Here is an 18,578-nt window from a genome sequence, read left to right as displayed (position 1 = left end):
CAAATATTCCAAAATGTTGTCACTAGGCCCTATGCATGACATAATTCTTTTATCAAAAGCCTAAGCTATTTAATTTTTTTTGTTTGGTGGTCAACATTGCCACATAGGCTATTTGCCTTTTCTTTGATACTCATAAAATACAAATAATAATTTATTTTGAATCTGAGAGCAGTTATCTAGCTTTCAGATTCATCCATTTCTGCCTGGATATTGAGGGTGTTTTCTTCATTCTATTTTTGTGAGATAATTTTTACTACGGATAATTTAATGTCTTTCATACAATATGTGTTGATTTTTGTCACTGTTACTTCTGGAATTTATATTATCTATTCTGAATTTTTAAGCATTTTTATCTATACTTCTTAAATTTCATAACACATACATATGTACTTTCTGAGCCTTGAGCAAAGCCACATTGTAATACACAATTCAAATACAAAGTCCTATATATATTGATGATATTTTTCTACAGCCAGAATAATGGCTTATTATGTTTGTGTCTTGGTGTGCTGAATTTAATGTTGTCAGACACTGTGAAATTTAAACTCATCATTAGCCACAATGAGGATAGGAATTTAAATTCACAATGTAGGCTGAAAGCTGCAGGCCATATTTTTTTTGGTTTAAATTATTTTTTTCCGGAGTTGCTTTCTGTGTGTGAAATTATTCCTAGCTTGTAGGAGTCTGCTATGAATAAGATTTAAAATGTATTGCAGAACAGACATTATTGAATCTATGTTTTTCACAGCTTTACCTGTATACCTGCTTTATAAACAGATCCAGGGCAAACAGTGAAGTCCAAGATGTTACTGGTGGTGAGCTAACTTTTCCTCTGAGCAGGGCTTTGTATCAAACTGTGACTGCCATGGACTCAAACAGTCCTCAAGCCTTCACATGAGGCTTTCTGCTACTTTCCACCTAAATTTAGAGTCAATTCATGTAAGTTTGTAAAGTATGATGTATGTCACACCAAATGCTTCTATAATCTCACCATGCAGTTTGTGGTTACTAAATAAATTAGCTTGCTCTTAAAGTTGGGATAAAAATTTGCCTGAGGTTCAAAAAAAATAAAAAAGCCACTTTGTATGGGTTTCTAATATAATTCAGAGAAAATGAAGTGCACTTCTGACATGTATTACAGGTCTTACAGTAAGAGGTACATCAGTATATTCTTAGGGAAAAGTCAGATGCCAACAATATGTCCTGAAAAAGTAACAGTATTTCTCTTATTCTGAAAGCTTTACAAAATGAAATCCAAATTATTTCATCCTCTAGCACCCAATGAGAATACTGCTCCAGGACAAAGCAAAAATTTTTTGGCCTGTAGTGTCACCATTATAGCATGAGTATTTGGAACCAGATGCTCTTTTTTATTGAACTGAAATTCTACAGTGTTCTGCAGCCTGACCCTTATCTCATACAAGATTTTTTTTTCCAGATATAAATAAACCACAAGCAAGTTCTTTAAGGAAAAAAAAAGGAAAATTGGAATGTTGGAGCTCTTTTATGATTCACCTTTGCCTCCTGCGAGTAGTTATATCTTAAAAATAGAGATGGGTCTGGCTGCTGCAATTTAAATGTGCATTTTCAAAACCACAAAGCCTGAGGGCATGAGAGTGTCAGACTCAGCTCAGGTTTAACAGTCAAAATGTTGCTACAAAATCTGAACCCAATTAATACCCAGTTCCTGCATCAAAGCCTTCTGAAAGTTTAGTGTGTGTTTTCCAAAGCTGTTTTGGTTTGATTTAAGAATTAGCTTCCTAATGGTCAGGTAATTTTCCACTGAGCTTTGACCCTTCCCTAGTTTATGTAGATTTGCCTGGTGTCATGTAATTCAGATACCTCAAACTAGAATTATTTTAAATTGCATCTACAGATTTACACAATCCTTCATCAGGAAACATAGAATATGACTAGGAATATGATACAGAAATTGGCATTTTTTCCTCAAAGCATTAATTCTTACATTGGCCACAAATATCCAATAGTGGATATTGGTGTTAATTTGGTCTTAAATAGGTTTTACCTGGAAATCAGATTCACTTGGTAAGTTTGAACCAGCCTCTAGATTGATGTTGCTCTGTACCAGAACAGGGAAAATGGTCCCCACTAACCTTGGGAAACTGCTGGCTGCATTCTACAAAGCAACAGCTCAGACAAGAACAGAATCTGCTTCAAAAAAAAAAACCCTATTTAGTAGAATTAAATAGATTACAGCCCAGAAGGAGACGAAAGGATTAAAATCTGTCTTCTCTTGTAACTGATGTTATCAGGAAAAAAAGGGGGGAAAAAAAAGTCAATTACTTAAGGAGAGTTATTCAAAAGTATGGATTATAGAAAGGTTGACTCTCTAGGTAGGAGGCGATTTTCTTCTATCTTCATTGCAAAAGAGTGTTATTTAGCTGTTTCGGTGGGTTTTTATCCTTTTACTTTCTTCTGCCTGACTATATGCTGGCTTCTTCTATTTCTCAGTCTACAGAACAGGCTAGATGAGTATTTTTCACCGAAATGGCTGTAGAGGAAGTGAACATGTTTTCCGTCTCTGACAGAACTGTTTGCACATTTATTTGCTTTTGGGTTTACTCCCTTTTCCGAAAAAAAAATATTTTTCCAAGACTTATTTCACTTTATACATGTTTCTGAGACCAATTCTTCTTTTGCTTCTCCACAATTTTAAGTGCCAAAAATCAAAATCTTTCTTTTGCCAATAAACTGTTATTATCCTTAGGTCAATGTATTCCTCCAGCAGTCTACACAGACACCTGCAGGCTGATGTAAGTACACACTGCTTAGAGTCTGAGCTGGCTGGATGCATTCTACCCCTAAACAGAAGATATAAATTTATTTAAGCAATATCCTGGATAATAAATTTATTTGTTAATTTATTTATTCTCCCCATTTGTAGCCTGCCCATAAAGCTTTCAGTCCATAGACAAGTTGGAGTCAGATATATAAATGTGATTGTAATCGGCTCTGTAGTTGTACCTCCAGAGTCAGGCCCTGACAGGTTGTTTTGTCAAGTAGTTAGACTACCACAATAATATCCTTCAGTCAGAGCTCCCTCAAAGGCAAGAATAGACATTAAGTGCTTGAGACCTAAATAAGCTTATCAGAAACCTTATTCATCACTGGAGTATATGTTAATGTACTCATTACTCAGGAAACACAGAAATCCTGTATATGTGATGCATTTTTGTTACTGACAGATGATGACAAAAGATTTCAGGTTCACTCACTGTTCAGGATACCAAGAATTTGTCATATCTGCTTAAAGGATTAAATTTTAGCACCACATCAAATACTGTTTTACTGGGGTCAGATAGTTTGGCTCCATAAGCCATCTTAAAATGATTAAATGCTTCCCTTCATCTCATGCCACTTCACTCTCCAAACTCCATCTGTCCTGAATGACAATCCACCCACTGAATGTGGAAAATCGAAGATCTTTCCCATTCATACTGAAATTCCTATTCAGTCTCTCAATGCACTAGATATAAGTCTACTGTAATAACCACATACATCAAATAATAAGTTATTTTTCTACATTTCAGTACTTCTTATAAATATTTTATTTCTACTTCTCCAACCTAATTTGCAATTCACATATATTTCCTCATAATTCTGTCATATTTCCTTTTTATAGCCATAAGCCGTATTTCTATTTTATCATTTCCTTTTAACTACCTTGGAAGACCTTTCTATATTTCAATTACCTGCAGACTTCCAGTCCTGCAGCATAGTCTAAAAATCAAAACTGGAGTATTGATGCACTCCTCTGCATATTAATTCTGATTATTATTAGAATACTATTGGAATATAGGTATGCTGGAACCTTCTGAAGCTTCCTTGACACATCAAGGCTCTCATCTTTCATCGAGTGAAGTCAATGACTGATCAAAAGCCAGACTGAGCCCACTGTAAGCATATACTTCATTGTAATGAAAAAGATACTTGCAGCCCGTCACATACTTTTTCCTGAAACTGTTTTGGTGTAAAAGTATATTTGCCCTATATACATCCTGTTATTAATCTGAGAAAGCTACCACAGTATGTGCTCTACTGTTCTTTTCCAGCTTCCATTTTTCCACATGATAGTGCTATTTGACAAGGAAGAAGGGTCTTAGGAAGTCATAATAACCTGCAATTTTTTATGCCTCTTTTGTTTCTCCTAGTACTGCTAGCAACAATGTGCAAACCTTTGTACAACTGCAATTCCCTCAGTGAGACCTATTTGTATGTTTGAAATATGGGAAAAAAGTGATCTTCAACCAATTAGATCAGGTCATACAATACAGATGTGGAACTTCATGTATCTGAAAAATTTGTGTTTCCAAAAATTATGAAGTGGTTGAACTCTACAAAACTAAAATCTTGGTAAAACTATGACTGACAAATTTCTAAGTAGCTCCTTATTTCTTTTTAGAGCAAAACGATTACTGTTGACTTGTTAATTATCATAATAAAAAAATTCAGTTCTATCCCAAAAGGACTTCAAGTCCTGGACTAAAGCAGACTACACCACCCAGATATGCAGCAGTAAGAAATAAAATAATCCAGCAATTAAGGAAGTACTAGAAAACAAGATTAATTCAATTTCCTTAAAGGTAAGTAATATTTTCAAAACAATTTAGACTGGGTTATTTGGAGAAAATTATATAGCTGATTTGCTACATCTAGAAAACATAATTGGATTTGACTGCAGAACAGTAATGGCTTCTGATTGATGACCTATCTAATTTAATTTGTAAATCTATTTTTGCTTTGCCTTTTTAAAGGATAATTAATAAACATAAAAAGCCACATGTGCAAGTATAACTTATACAGAAGCTATGTAAACCTGAAACAAAATAAATTATACTATAGTTTTTATGGGTCTCAGAAGAAGGGTCAGAGATAAAATCATGTTTAAATAAAGAACATTATAGAAAAGTGAAGGAATTACATAGATCAAAAGAAGTTGTAGGAGACAACATGAGAGTTAAATTACTATCTCTTCTCCTTTGAAATCACAGAGAGAGAAATAACCTTTCCAAAAAGCAAAATAGTTATAAAATTTGGATAGAAAACTATGACTTGAATGAAAAAAAAAGAAAATTTCTGGTAGTGTGAATTTAGCCTTTACAAAGAAAGCCACCTCAGAAGACAAAGTAGTAAAAACCTCATTTACATTGTCAAGAAAGAGTAGGTGCAGTTTGACTAAAACTAGGTGAGTTCCAGGTTCCTTCATCCTTCTTATACAGCTGCTAACTATGAGTATGCTTTAAGAAAAAAAAAGGGGAAAAAAACCAAACCCAAACTATACTAACAGAGCCATACAGTGAAGGTTTTTACTAAACTTTATTTCACAGCATTGTCTCAGGAAAGTGTACACTGACCTAAGGGATTCTTAATTTTTCTCAAAAGGCTCTGGCAGGACAAAGCTGCCAGACGTGTGCTTGTACTCTCATAAACAAGGTTCTTGTAACCGTTACAAGAGTATCTTACAGAGATCACATTCCAGTTATAAGAAAATTTAAATAAAAGCCAAGGGAAGAAAATTTTGAACAAAGATTTAAATAAGAGAAGTAAAAACCAAACAGATGCTCTTGTTCTATAGGTGCAGAGAGTATAGATGCTTGGAACAGCAGGGTGAACACAAAAAATGGAGAAAGGTTTAACCACGTGCAGAAAGGAATCGGTGAGCCCACCAGAAAATGAGTCTCTTGTTACTACCTGTTTCCCCAGTTCTTTAACAATATGTTCACTTCATCAGTCCTTTCTCTTTCCTCCCTTTAAAGCATGATACACATTAAACTTGTTGGCAGGAGGCATCTCTGTGCAAAATGACAATAGACAGCTGCAATTTTAACAGCTCTCTCTAACACAAAATTTGAATCCTTCTTCTCCTTTCCTTGAGTAATAAAGCAGAAAGGAGCTTATGCAGTTAAAAGAAAAAGCAAAACTAGCAATTGTGAGAAAGTATAAGAAGTTAAACTAAACCAGCCAATTGCCTAATTTTAAAGTGAGAGACTCTTATTATACAAATATATAACTGCAATATCTCTAAACCAAAAAGAACTACTTCTGATACTAATTTTTCTTATCTGGGAAATAAATTGATATCTACCCTGTTTCTACTATGCTTTTCTGCTTGGAATAGGCTGCCTACATAGAAAATGACAAATAAAAATGTTACCAAAAATAATCAGTGAGAAGCTGTCAACTTAATCTTTCAGTTTTTATTAATCAAGAGTTTCTTAGACTGACTTATGATAGACTGATTTTAAAAGCTGAGCATTAAAAAACATTCTTCTGAATGGAGGAAAAATAATATACAAAAAATCCCACGTTGCCATCGTAGTTTACAAATGCCCATAAGCATACTTTGGAAATTAATTACCAAAATAAATAATTTATTGGATACATTCACAGTGAACTGCTTTCAAAGAGATATTATTGATTGCTACAGAAGAAAAGAAAATAATTTCATTGTAGTACTACCCTTAAAAAAATACATGTGAGAGATTTATCTCCAAATAAGCACTTCTTATTTTCCCTTTTTTTATATTCAACATTTGTTTTATTTCTTCTTCCATAATTTCTTTCCTATATTCACCCCAAGGCGCCACGATAATAAAAAACACAAGCTTGAGAAAACTAAACTAAAGAAAAAAATTCTGGTTGATGTTTGACATTATGATTTCCTGCCAGGTTTCATCAGTCATATCATGTCATGTGAAGTAATACAGTCTGATTGATGTTGCTCACAGGGACTCATCACCTTTCATGTGTTTGCTGAAGAATTTAAAGGTATCACACACTCTTTGGACAAAATTTATTCTTATGGTGCCAAATATTTGATTAAAAAATAACAATCATGACATCAAAAACTTATGATTGGATTTCTCACTGGCAGGGAATCTAATTCTTAGTGCCATTTATAAGTTGTTTTATTTTTCAACTTATGATACATACCTTGAAATCTCCTGTGTCAATTGTACATTTAAAATTAATTTTCTCAGCATTTAGTATTATGACTAAATTTGAGCCTTAGCAGGATTCAGTATGATTCTCTTTTTCCACATTATGCACAATGGGGTCCTGCTTTCCTGCAGATTGCTGAATACCTCACTGCCCATGGAAAGCAGTGAATTAATTCCTCGTTTTGCTTTGCTTGTGTGTGTGACTTTTCCTTTACCTAATGAACTGTCTTTATCTCCACCCATTAGGTTTTTTTTATTTTCATCCTTCAATTTTCTCCCCCACCCGCACTGGTGGAGGAGTGAGTGCACGGTTTAGTTGCTGGATGTGTTGAAACTGTAACAGTAACCTGTATTTCATTATAAACTAATATACCCAAGTCAAGGCAAGGTTTTTCAGCTGAGCCTCATGAAACCTTAATTCATATGGAAGTTAGACTTGATGCTATGTATACAGAAAAAACAAAGGCTACAATATATATAATATTTTTTGTCATTTTGAAGGAGCATTACCTAAACAAATGGCACACACAGCACAAAACAATTCTTAATGGTAGCATATAAAAGCCAAAACACAGTAGTAAGTGTGATTGGTACCACAGTTGATCCTGCAGAGTTTAAATTTAAATCTACCTTTAGAGGAATTGATATTTAGATTATACAGTATCTTTTGGTTGGTCAAAAATCTCTGATAATGAGAAGATGTTTTCTTCTCCAGTGGACTAAAATTTTGTAAAAGATTGATAGTTTAATTACTACTAAAGGTAATAAAAAAAATATATGTTTACATGCATTCTGAATCTTTATTATTACCATACCTGTTACTTTCAGTCTGTCGGCTCCAATGACAATCTCATCTTCATCTGCAGAAAACAATACTCTTCCACTGTCACTTGCTCTCACTTCAAATCTCTTACACTGAGCTTCCACAGCATCAGCTCCTGAAATCAAGGAAATTATCATTACCTCTAATATATTTTGTAAGAATTAATCATCGGCATAAATTGAATATCCAAAACATATTGAACACATGATGCTTTATGAAAATATTTCGCTTTCTGTAAGCCTGATAGATAATTTGCATTATAAAGTACTGTTAAAATAGTTTACAGAAATAACTATGAAAAACACCTATTTCAGCATTATGTGGAAATCAGCACTAAAATTTAGAATGTACTTAAACACTGAGATCTTGAAATGCCAATTCAGACAGCTTTCTGGGATTTGTTCAGTTTAAATTGCAGTTTCTTGCCAATGAACAAATAAAGATAACACATGACCCTATTCCATCAAGACATACAAATCAACACAGCAGAAAACGGTATTTTTCATTCAGTTCTACTGCAAACTTAGAGAATACAATAACAAAAACAACACAACAAAACACCAAAACAGACAAAAACCATGGACTAAGATGTCAAAATTTATGTCATATTTTATGAAAGAATATTCCCAAATATCTCAAAGCTTAAAAATCCTAAAATAATTCTGGAATTGAACAGACTTATGGAATGATCTAACTGCAATGAAGAAAGTTTGCAGGTAACTAAGACTTTTAAATTTACTATGCTTTTCAATTTACATGTCTTATTCTTACTCTCCAATGTTTTGTGTACTAAATTGTTTCTGGAAATTTTATTTTATTAATAAGTGAAAGCAAACATAATTTCTGAAAATGGTGTTGAAAAGCAACCAACTGCAATGGCACGACATGGCATAAGGCAAGATACATTATTTTACAGAATACTAATCTGAAATTTTCTCTATGATCCCTAATTAACCTTGTAATGCATTCCTGGAATAAATCTATATGTGTAAGAATTATGTGGAGGGCATTATGGACAAATTTATATATGTTATTTAATTTTTATAATCTGGTTTAAAAGTTTGTACAAATTTCCTGCTCCATAATATGTAAGTTTTTAGTTTAATGTGCAAATGCATAGTACCAAAATATGTAATAAGGAATATAAAAACTGTGATAATGAGTTTTGGTCAAGGAATTGCCTTAGCAGCTCATAATTTGCAGAATCAGCCATGGGATCAAAACAATCACTCTTACTTCCAGAAAAACTTATGTTTGTACTGTAAAAAAATTCTGGCTATTTTTGATTCACAAAGAAAAAAGAAAATTAAAAAGAATTATCAAAATACTTGTGATGATGCATTTTGTTGAATTTAGATATGTTTATTCTGTAAATGTGTAAAATGGTATTTTTTCCACTCCCCACCCCCACGGAAGTTTTTTAAAAATGTGTTAATCAAGTTGTTTGTTTTGATTTGAAAAAATACAAAATCTTTGTAAAAACAGGAGCAGATTTCAGATTTCAGATGCAGAGGTTTGGGGGTGCCCTTGTCCTGCCACCATACTTATGGTTCAGGAAACCAAAGCATAAGTACAAATAACTTAATACTAAATAGTTTCATCTTTATTTAAGAGCTGATGATAGCTTAGCCACCTAAATGAAAGTGGCATTTTAAGTACTGCGACATTACTAATTTACACCCATCAAAGTTGTTAGCTCTGTAAGGAAAAGAAATTAAAAAAAAAAAAAGTGTCAGAAATCAAAAAGAGAAAAGACCTGCCACATTCTTAGTCATTATATATCACTCTAAGTGACAGCCCATGTTTCAATAACGGCTTTTAAAAACTTGTGATGTATTTAGGATAATATAGGTTTTCATTGAAAATTACTTAAATAACAATAGTCTGGAACTTTGACTAAGGAATGCGTATATTTTAGGTGCTATTTGTGCTGTTTCGGAATCATGTTGTATAAAAGCACATTTAGAATTCAGCTAGTCCAAAATACCATTATGGGAAGTAAATAAATTTTAATGCTAAAATAAATGGGCTTTTACTTCATGTTTCACTCAGGATTCAATAGTGGTATTACTTATTGCTGAAATGGTAGTTAGTGTGTTCAAGGCACTTGAGAGATTACTAAAAAACTTAATACATCCTGCATCTGTCTCTTTGACACAGAACCAGGTGTGGATGTTATAAAACTGGTTTCGAAAAGTTGAACTGCCTACAGAGTACTCAGTGCTATCAAAATGGAATTCTGTTTAGTTTCATTTTCATTTCCCAGTTGAAATAGGAGCAAGAAGTTGCATTTGCAATGTATTAGGGTATTATCTTAGCTGTAAAGCAAATTGCTGTGTTCCAAAAACACTCTACCAACACACACATCTCATAAAATGTCTGAATCTTTAATAGTACTACTAATAAAAACAATGTCAAGTCTTAGAATATTATGCATGAACAAAGGAAGCATTTTGAAATTCTAATATCCAACTTGTAGAGCCATCACTATTTTCAGCAAATCATACCTGCTTGAATAATGCATACTTCAGCCCAGAGAATCATGTATGAAAATCTATCTTCTAAATTCTGTTTGGAAAGGTAATTTTTATCAAACACATGGCTACTAGAAAAGCTGTTTAGCTTTGCTACTTCTGACTGTATTGTTATTCTGCTTCATCCTAGACTGGAGTTGGCCACATAACAGCTTTAATCAGGTTCAAGAGATACCCATGACAAACTCTTTTCTCATCTTGTGCTCAGGAAAACTATTTACTTGTAAATTCAGATGTATAATTCTCAATTAAAGTATTAAGTTGCTGTGAAATTCCTTCATTTAAAGTACATAGATGAAAAATATATATCATATTCATATATACATGGTATGTAATGATGGTTTACAACACATGCTTGGTGCACAGCAGCTATATAATTGAAACTATCATTAAACCAGCTACATTTAAAATGGTACAAAACCTAAAATTGTACATTTTAACTGTAGTGAAGATGCATTAAATGAAAATATTGGGCAGTACATGCTGTAAAAATACAGAAAATTATGGTTCTGTAATCCAGATTAACAGTAATAGAGATTATATTTCAAAATAAAACCTGTTTTGAATTTGTAGAGAGTTTGACTTACTAACTAATATAATAACAATATGAAGAATGCATGTTCTAACATTTTGCATTTTAAAGTCAATGATAACTTACGGTACTTCATCATTATTATTATTATTATGCAGAAATAATAATTAGAACCATTATTGCAGTGATAATAAATAAAAATAAGAACTCTCCAGTATTACAAGTTTAGATATGATTACAAACACTAGCAGTTGTGTCTGATTTCTCAATCATCTTCCATGTCCACCTGGCACACAACTAATTCCGACACAGAAAAAGATAAAAAATCAACAACCTTAAATTCAATATAGGGATTAGAATTCAAATGAAATTACCACAAACTGATCCTTGTAAACAGAAAACATGATAAAGTCCAGTATACTTTCTTCTGGTTCTTCAATGAAAAATGGGTTATTTAAACATTTATTAAATTCAGAGTTTTATGCAGAGTCTGGACAGCAAACAAAGTTACTTTTATGAGAATGTGTTGATGCTTCTGAGATTGGAGATTAAAGAGATAAAGAATTTTTAATAAAGATTCAACATTCATCTGGGTCTAAGATCAATTTTTGGGAAGTATACACCTAGGTAATTTTTTTAAATATTCATAGGAATGTTAGATATCATGGCATTTTGGCTAGCAGACATCTTAAAAAAATTAAGTGAATGCAAGAGCAACTGTGCAAACAAAGGATTCATAACCAGCTGAACAGAAGCATTGAGGAATTTGGAAAAGAAAAAGAACTTTCAGCTGAGAGCAAAACTTCTACACAAGCAATTCACAACAATCAGATCATTTTCTATGTTCAGTTTGCTGACGAAGGGAACATCTACATTATAACCAAAAAGTGTGAAAGCAGAAGGTAAAAGATGCCTTAGTTTGCTCTGTCACTAGTCGGTAGACATGCTGTAGAGATGTCAGAAAGCTACTGTTTCTAGGAGAGGCTGATCTTCAAGGTTTCCTATTCTGAATATCTACTCAGACAAGGGAAGCTGGAGCAAAGGCTGGGTGAGAAGAAACAAAGCACACATTTGTTACCTTTTATGGAACTGAACAATATCAGCTATCAACATAAATTATAAGCATAGGAATAAGGCACACATTATTATAAGAGGAAACTCAGTAGAACCATCTGGATTAGGCAGGACACTTCCTTCATCATTACCTGCAGACCCAGTAATATCCATGAAAGATTAGCGATATTACAGGTATAGGACTTTGTCAAACGACATGTGACTAAAAAGTTCTGCCCTCCCAAGCTGGTTTTAGTTTTAGGAACTTTGTAGAATCATAGAATCATTATGGTTGTAAAAACCTCTAAGCTCATTGAGTCCAACATTAGCCCGGCAGTGTCAAGTCCACTTTGATATGGTATATCAGTTTCACTGAAAAACACTTCTGAAATATTGTCTGTCACCTCTGCAATAGATAGAAATCATCCTTCCTGCAGTCTGTCTTCCTGGTGCATCTTGACAGTGGAACCCCAGCTATGAAACTAGTGTGTGGGAGTATCCACAGCAGCAGACAACACTCTCCATCCTCCTTCTAGATGAGGCCACAACAACTCAAGAGCAATTCTGTGCTTTTCTGCCTAGCATCCCTAACATATGGTGATTTCCATGAGACTCAGAAATTACATGGCTGAACAGACCTTTGGTCTGATCAGATACAGCTGTTCATAATTTCATCAGCTATAAGCTATACTCATGGGGGAATGAAAGCAAAATGTGATTCTTTGCTTCTTGAAAGTTGCTTGAGCTTTAAGTCAATGCATTTATTTTGCTTCTGTAATGGTTAAAAGGATGTGCATTGTCTAATTTTAGCTGTAATATCTTAATTGCTTATATGGATCCTTAGATAAGCAAGACTCAGGAAGATATCTCAGGCACCAAAATTTATCTGTAGGACTTCACACTGTATGTTTGGCTCTTTTTATAATCCCATTAAGGTTGATTTACTCAAAACATGCTCTAGATTCTTGAACTGAGTCTTGTAGCAAGTAAAATGACTTTTGTATCAGACTGATTATTCTCACAATACTAGAGATGTGTTATAAACACACTAAAAATATAATAAACATACATTAATAATAAATATACATGGTTTATGTAAATGAATAAATTTTAAATTAGATTATTAAATAAAGTATTTAAAATACAAAATAAATAGTAGGTTAAATTATAAAAAAAATCTATTATTTTTTATTAACAGTTCTGTTACATTATCTTTCCTATATGCTTTCCTTTATTGTCCAGGAATGATTCTTTGTGACATCAATAAATAGCCACAATATGTTAACTTCTTTTTATAGCTGCATTTATCAACTTAGCTTTCATTGACAACATAAAAGTCCAGCTCATGCAACTGTATTATTTATAAACCTAACATATTTTGTGCACTACAAAATGTGAATGGGAGTAGAAAGCTAATCAGTTTTTCTTACCCATGATGAATGTAACCTAAATATTACTAAATCTTAAGAGAATTTTTCAAGTTTTCAGTCTTATCCTTAACCCTGTAATTTTGAGCTTTATGTGATGGGATTAGTTTTTACAAGATAAATAATTTACAAAGCTGAACATAACACCTTTTGGAAGGTGAGGCTTACTGAAGCAGTCTGGGAACTACTTTTCCATACAAAATTAGTGGGAATCTTTCCATTCTCACTGTTAGCTGAGCTAGGCTGTAAGGCTATAATTATGCTGTTTGGTCACTAAGTTTTATGAAAACATCGAGTTGTTTCTAAGTAGCTGCACATTCCACTGAAGAGAAATGAGAGTTAAAAATAGACAGAACAATTAATTATGAGATACCTGACTACCTGCTGTACTTGATGAACACCACATTCAAATCAAATAGCAGGAGCACATAGAAATAGTAAGGGGAGTTATGAAATGTCCTCATTAGATAGATGAAACTCAAAGACAAAACAGGACTGTTGAATTTCTCCTTGGGAAGTATAACATCTTGCAGATCATGTAAATCATTCCTTGATAAACCTGTTACTGTTTATCGTTATATATTTCCTTCAGGTCAGAATTATAGCCAGACTTCTCTATTAAATGTTCTACCAATTTACCAGAAATTCTACTGAAAATTCACTGATGTATAAATCTCTACATCTCTGCTTTATTATTTTCTTTAAAATAAATCTGATGTTTGACTTATTTACATATTTTGAGGCCTAATCTCTCATCTGCATGCTGTCTAAAATACCTGCTAGTAGTGCAAAGGCCTTTATGCATCCTGCTTTATCACTCTGAGGTAACTGGATTGAAAATTAAACTGGATGAAGTGAAATACATTCATGTAACCCAATGGTTCTTTACCTTTCCACTTACTCATTTATCCTCTGACCTTTTAAAATAACTGTTATGGATCTTACTTTGTGAAGATTTAAAAAGAAAATAATTCCAGTTTTGTCTTTCTCACTAGTAATATTCTCTGTAAGTGTTAGACAGTTATTCTGAGACTTTTTTCCACCCTGCAGGCATTTTTTGGTGTTTTACTAATAAAAATTAAAAGCTAGCAAATATTTTTGCCCATATTCACAGAATCATTCAAGTTGGAAAGAACTCCAAAAACATGGAATCCAACATTTGACCTATCTCCACCTTGTCAATATATTCTTTATGTATCCTTGTTATTAAGAGGTTGGCTTTGCATCTTCCTTTTTTCCCCTGACTTGATTAAAAAGATAAAAATTGTTCTTCCAGATGCTTTTGGCAGTTTCCCATAGACTTTAAATAAAATCTGTTGTGACTCAAAGTATTGTATAATATTACCCACAATGTAGTGAATTAGACCATTATAATGTTTCTGAATGGAAATCAAACCTTTTTGTGATAAAGAATTGAATTAATCACACTTGGAGAGAGAAGACCTAAACAAAGGACACAAGCTACCAGAGTACTCAGAAACTTTCCTGAAAAATAAATGCCAAAACCCCCCTATTTCACATTTTTATAATATTAATTCAATACTGATAGTTACTATATAAGAAAAACTATATAAGTCTCACTTTTACAAACTGACTATTTCTCCAATTATCTGCTTTAGCTAGGGAGTTCAAACATGCTGAAACTATCTATGGAAAAGGTCTTAGCATTTCATATAATCACACTTTATCTGAGAAAGATTTAAGGAAATAATGTACAAAATACTAAAAGATACACATGACTCATCCACAAAAACGCTACCACTGGGTACTATTGGGTAGTAAAACAAGAAAAAAAAATAAAGCCTGATTACCAGAAAATCATAATTTTAAACCCTTCTGCTACTTTGCAGATCAGTGAAATGTATTTGCAGATTTCTGAGCAACTCGGATCTGCTGTGATGAAGGCACAAGACAATGAGGGCTTAACCCAGCTCACAGGATTTCTGCATTACCCATTTAGAAAATTACTTGTCTCCTTGCCCTTGACAGTGGGACAAGAGCCAGAAAGCTGTAGAAGCAGGATAAAAGCATATTTGGTCTCTTAGCTTCTGGAGGTGTCTCTTTTGATTAATGTTCTCAGTGGAGTTCATTGTTGACTTGTAACACATAAGATGCAATTCAATTCACCAATGAAGACATCTACCTCAGCCAGTTACCCTGCTGACACTGAAATTCTGCATCTTTGTGATGTGAACCACTGCCAGACTGTCTACCTTTGAAATACCCCACTTATGGAGGCTACACTGGTACCCTTGGGAAATCTGAAGTGTCCTTAAAAGAGTGTACAATCCTGTATCTGGAATGAAATATAACCTAAATGCAGATGGAAGTGCAAATTCAGAGACAAGACCTGCAGCATAGGTGGAGTTTTTGTTAGGACTAGCTGAAAACTTTTGCATCAGAAGTACAGCAAACCAACCAGAATCACTGAATGAGACAAAAATAAATATGCTAAATAAGAATCTGACTTCTTCTGCATCAGAAAACAAATGGGAAAAAATCTTTAAGTGTCTGAAAACTTTGAGGTCATAACGCATCCAGATGCCTTGGGTAATATGTATGATAAAAGAGTAGCAAAACAACTTCTGCACCCAAAATATCTGTGCAAAATAACACACAAGCAAAATCATAAAGTTTTGGAACACTAATGTTGTAATAACTTATTTTAAAAGCAAGATAGCCCTTAATTTTGATTTGGAAAAAAATGCTCACTCTGTATTATTTTGATCTCTAACACATGTTAGTGATTCAGTGAATGATAATTATTCCCAGTGACTAATTAATTTCAGATTTATGAAATGCTTTTATTCAGAGGAAGAAATCTAGTCATATTTAAAAATATTCAGCTAATCATTAATTCAATGCCATCTGTTCATAATTCAGTTACAAATACAATATTTATCACTCTAAGAATAGCCTAAGGAAAAAGAAGCTATTTTCAGAGATATATATTTATGTATTAAAGAATTTTTTAAAATCCATAATAAATATATCTTTAATAATGCTGTACATGCTTGAGACAAATTACATCAAGATTGTTCTGCCCATCTACAAATGGCACAATTAAACACGTCTAGTACTGACATAATATAGAGCTAGAAACTGAATCCTGTACTAAATGGATGTAAAAAAAAAGGGAAATAAACATTTTCATTTGTAAATAAGCACAAAAAAGCAGCAGTGTTCTAGCTGTGTTTATTAATTGCTATTTTCCAATGTATTTTAAAGTTTCAGTGTTACATTGAAGTTCATTTTGGAACTATATTTTTTATGGGACTTGGAGCAGTGCAATGAATAGAAATTAAAAGTCAATATTGATGTTTTTAGAAAACAATAATAATTTCAACATAACACTGAGATGAAACTTTGAATAGTCTAAAGATATGTGAGGGGAAATTCCATAAAACTGAAATATTTTTATTATTTATTTTTTATTATTAGTCATCTAATTTATATGAACCAGAACTTGCTATCTAAGAGGTTCACAGTCTCAGATGGACAAATAATTTTCAAGGGCAAACATAAATGTTTCCAAGCCTGACTGTTCACTTGCAAGAATCTCTTTCACAAACAGAAACAGGCTAATTTCCTATAGATGCTTCAATAATAAAACTGATAGAATTCAGACTTTTTAAAGATGACTTAGCTGAAGAAAGAATCTAAGTCTAAAATTAAATTACTTCTCACCCCTATGTTTGAAAAATCTCTTTGCTGTTATTTCAACACCTTGAACAAGATCAGCAGGCTGTTGAATTTCTACCTCCAAGTGCTCTCTGCAAATGTGAAATAAAGAACACCAGAAAGATCTCACTGCTCTTCTCTTTCTTTCAAATTACATCTTTGTATTTAATTAATTTAAAATAGGCTTCTCATTTTTTGCCCCTATTTTGTCCTTCACACCTTAGAATAATATATTCCTGACAATATTAGTGAGCTGTCTGAACATCAGGGAAAAAAGGGGTAAAAATAAAATCTTAATGTCCTGTCAGAGACTTGTTAAAGGTCCAGATGTTGTAGGTAATTTAATAATGCTTAGCACCCAGCAGCAGCTTTGTGAATGTCACAAGGCATGCACAGCAGCTGTTTTTGAAGTTAAATGAAGTATTAGCTTCAGATAAAGCTAAAGACAAAGAATTAGAACCATCCTTGGAAGATGTATGCTGCATCCTTCAAACCCATTCCTATACCTCTAAAACCTACTTATTTCCTCTAAATAAACCCATTTCTTTGACTCTTGGGACGTCTTTCGTACAAAAGAAAACCACTTCTCCTTCCCTGCTCTGAACATTTGGGCAGCAGTTATGCTCTCTGTACTGGCCAACAGCATGTGGGTAACAGCAGCAGGACAGATGGCAATGGATTAATGTTTAAACACTAACACTTCTGCACCACCATGAAAACACTAATTACCTCTTCCCACTCAGAGTCTACTTCCACAGTTAAATCAATCAACTGCTCATAGTTCCAGGTCCTCTGATTAGTCATGGGGTCGAGTTGGGTGGGATGGGAAGAGGATAAAATATTTGAGAATTACAACAGAGTACCTTTTTCTCCCGTTTTTCAGTGCCAATTTTCTAGAAACAGTGAAAAGGTCCAGGCTTGTATTTAAAATACAGTAAGGTAAAATAAAAAGCCTACAAAGCACCAAAGTAAGCAGTGAACCGCAGTACCACTGCCAAATTGCTATTGATAATTAAAATCTACTTCAGTATATGTCTGGGGTCAAAGTTAGCACTGAGATGAAACCCTAAGACAGTGAGCTGAGGCTCATACCAAGCAGATTGGGCACCTCTCTCTCTCCACACAGTCATTTCTGTACTCCTGCTCCCCTCCATAATCCCTGCCTGGAAAACACTGATTTAGTGTTCCCTTTCATCATTTTCATATCACCTCTAAAGTGACAGTGGGTATAGACCATTGTGCTTTCATGAGAAAAAGAGGCTTGTGGTGGCTTCTTTTTGAAGGTTCCCCTGCAGGAAGCCAGCACCTCACCAGTCTTTAGCATGCCAGGTGCTCCTGCCAGCACCACATCAAAAATAAGGTACTGGACCCTAAAATTCCCTCCAAATTTAGATCATGGACAAAGAAAGAAAATAACCTGTATGTATTTTGCCTATGGTACAAAAAGAAAAATATCAGACTATTTATAAAAGTGCAAAGTATGTTTTTCTTTTTGTCTGTCAGTTACAGACAGAAAAGATGCTTTCCACTTTAGATCAATAAAACTTCAGATATGAACTAACATGA

General features: G+C 33.5%; 1 protein-coding gene across 3 annotated transcripts in view; it reads right to left on the bottom strand.

Moving 5' to 3' along the window:
* SGCZ (sarcoglycan zeta) overlaps nucleotides 1-18,578 on the bottom strand; it is a 395,468-nt gene that overhangs the window by 45,505 nt on the left and 331,385 nt on the right. For all 3 annotated transcript variants that reach the window (XM_064418070.1, XM_064418068.1, XM_064418071.1), the window contains one exon: nucleotides 7,778-7,900. In XM_064418070.1, the coding sequence (XP_064274140.1) occupies nucleotides 7,778-7,900 (123 nt within the window). The remainder of the gene's footprint in view (nucleotides 1-7,777; nucleotides 7,901-18,578) is intronic.

The sequence above is a fragment of the Passer domesticus genome, chromosome 4 (assembly GCF_036417665.1).
Source record: "Passer domesticus isolate bPasDom1 chromosome 4, bPasDom1.hap1, whole genome shotgun sequence".
Lineage (NCBI taxonomy): Eukaryota > Metazoa > Chordata > Aves > Passeriformes > Passeridae > Passer > Passer domesticus.
The sequence above is the reverse complement of the archived record's forward strand: the minus strand, read 5'-3'. Positions and strand labels throughout refer to the sequence as shown.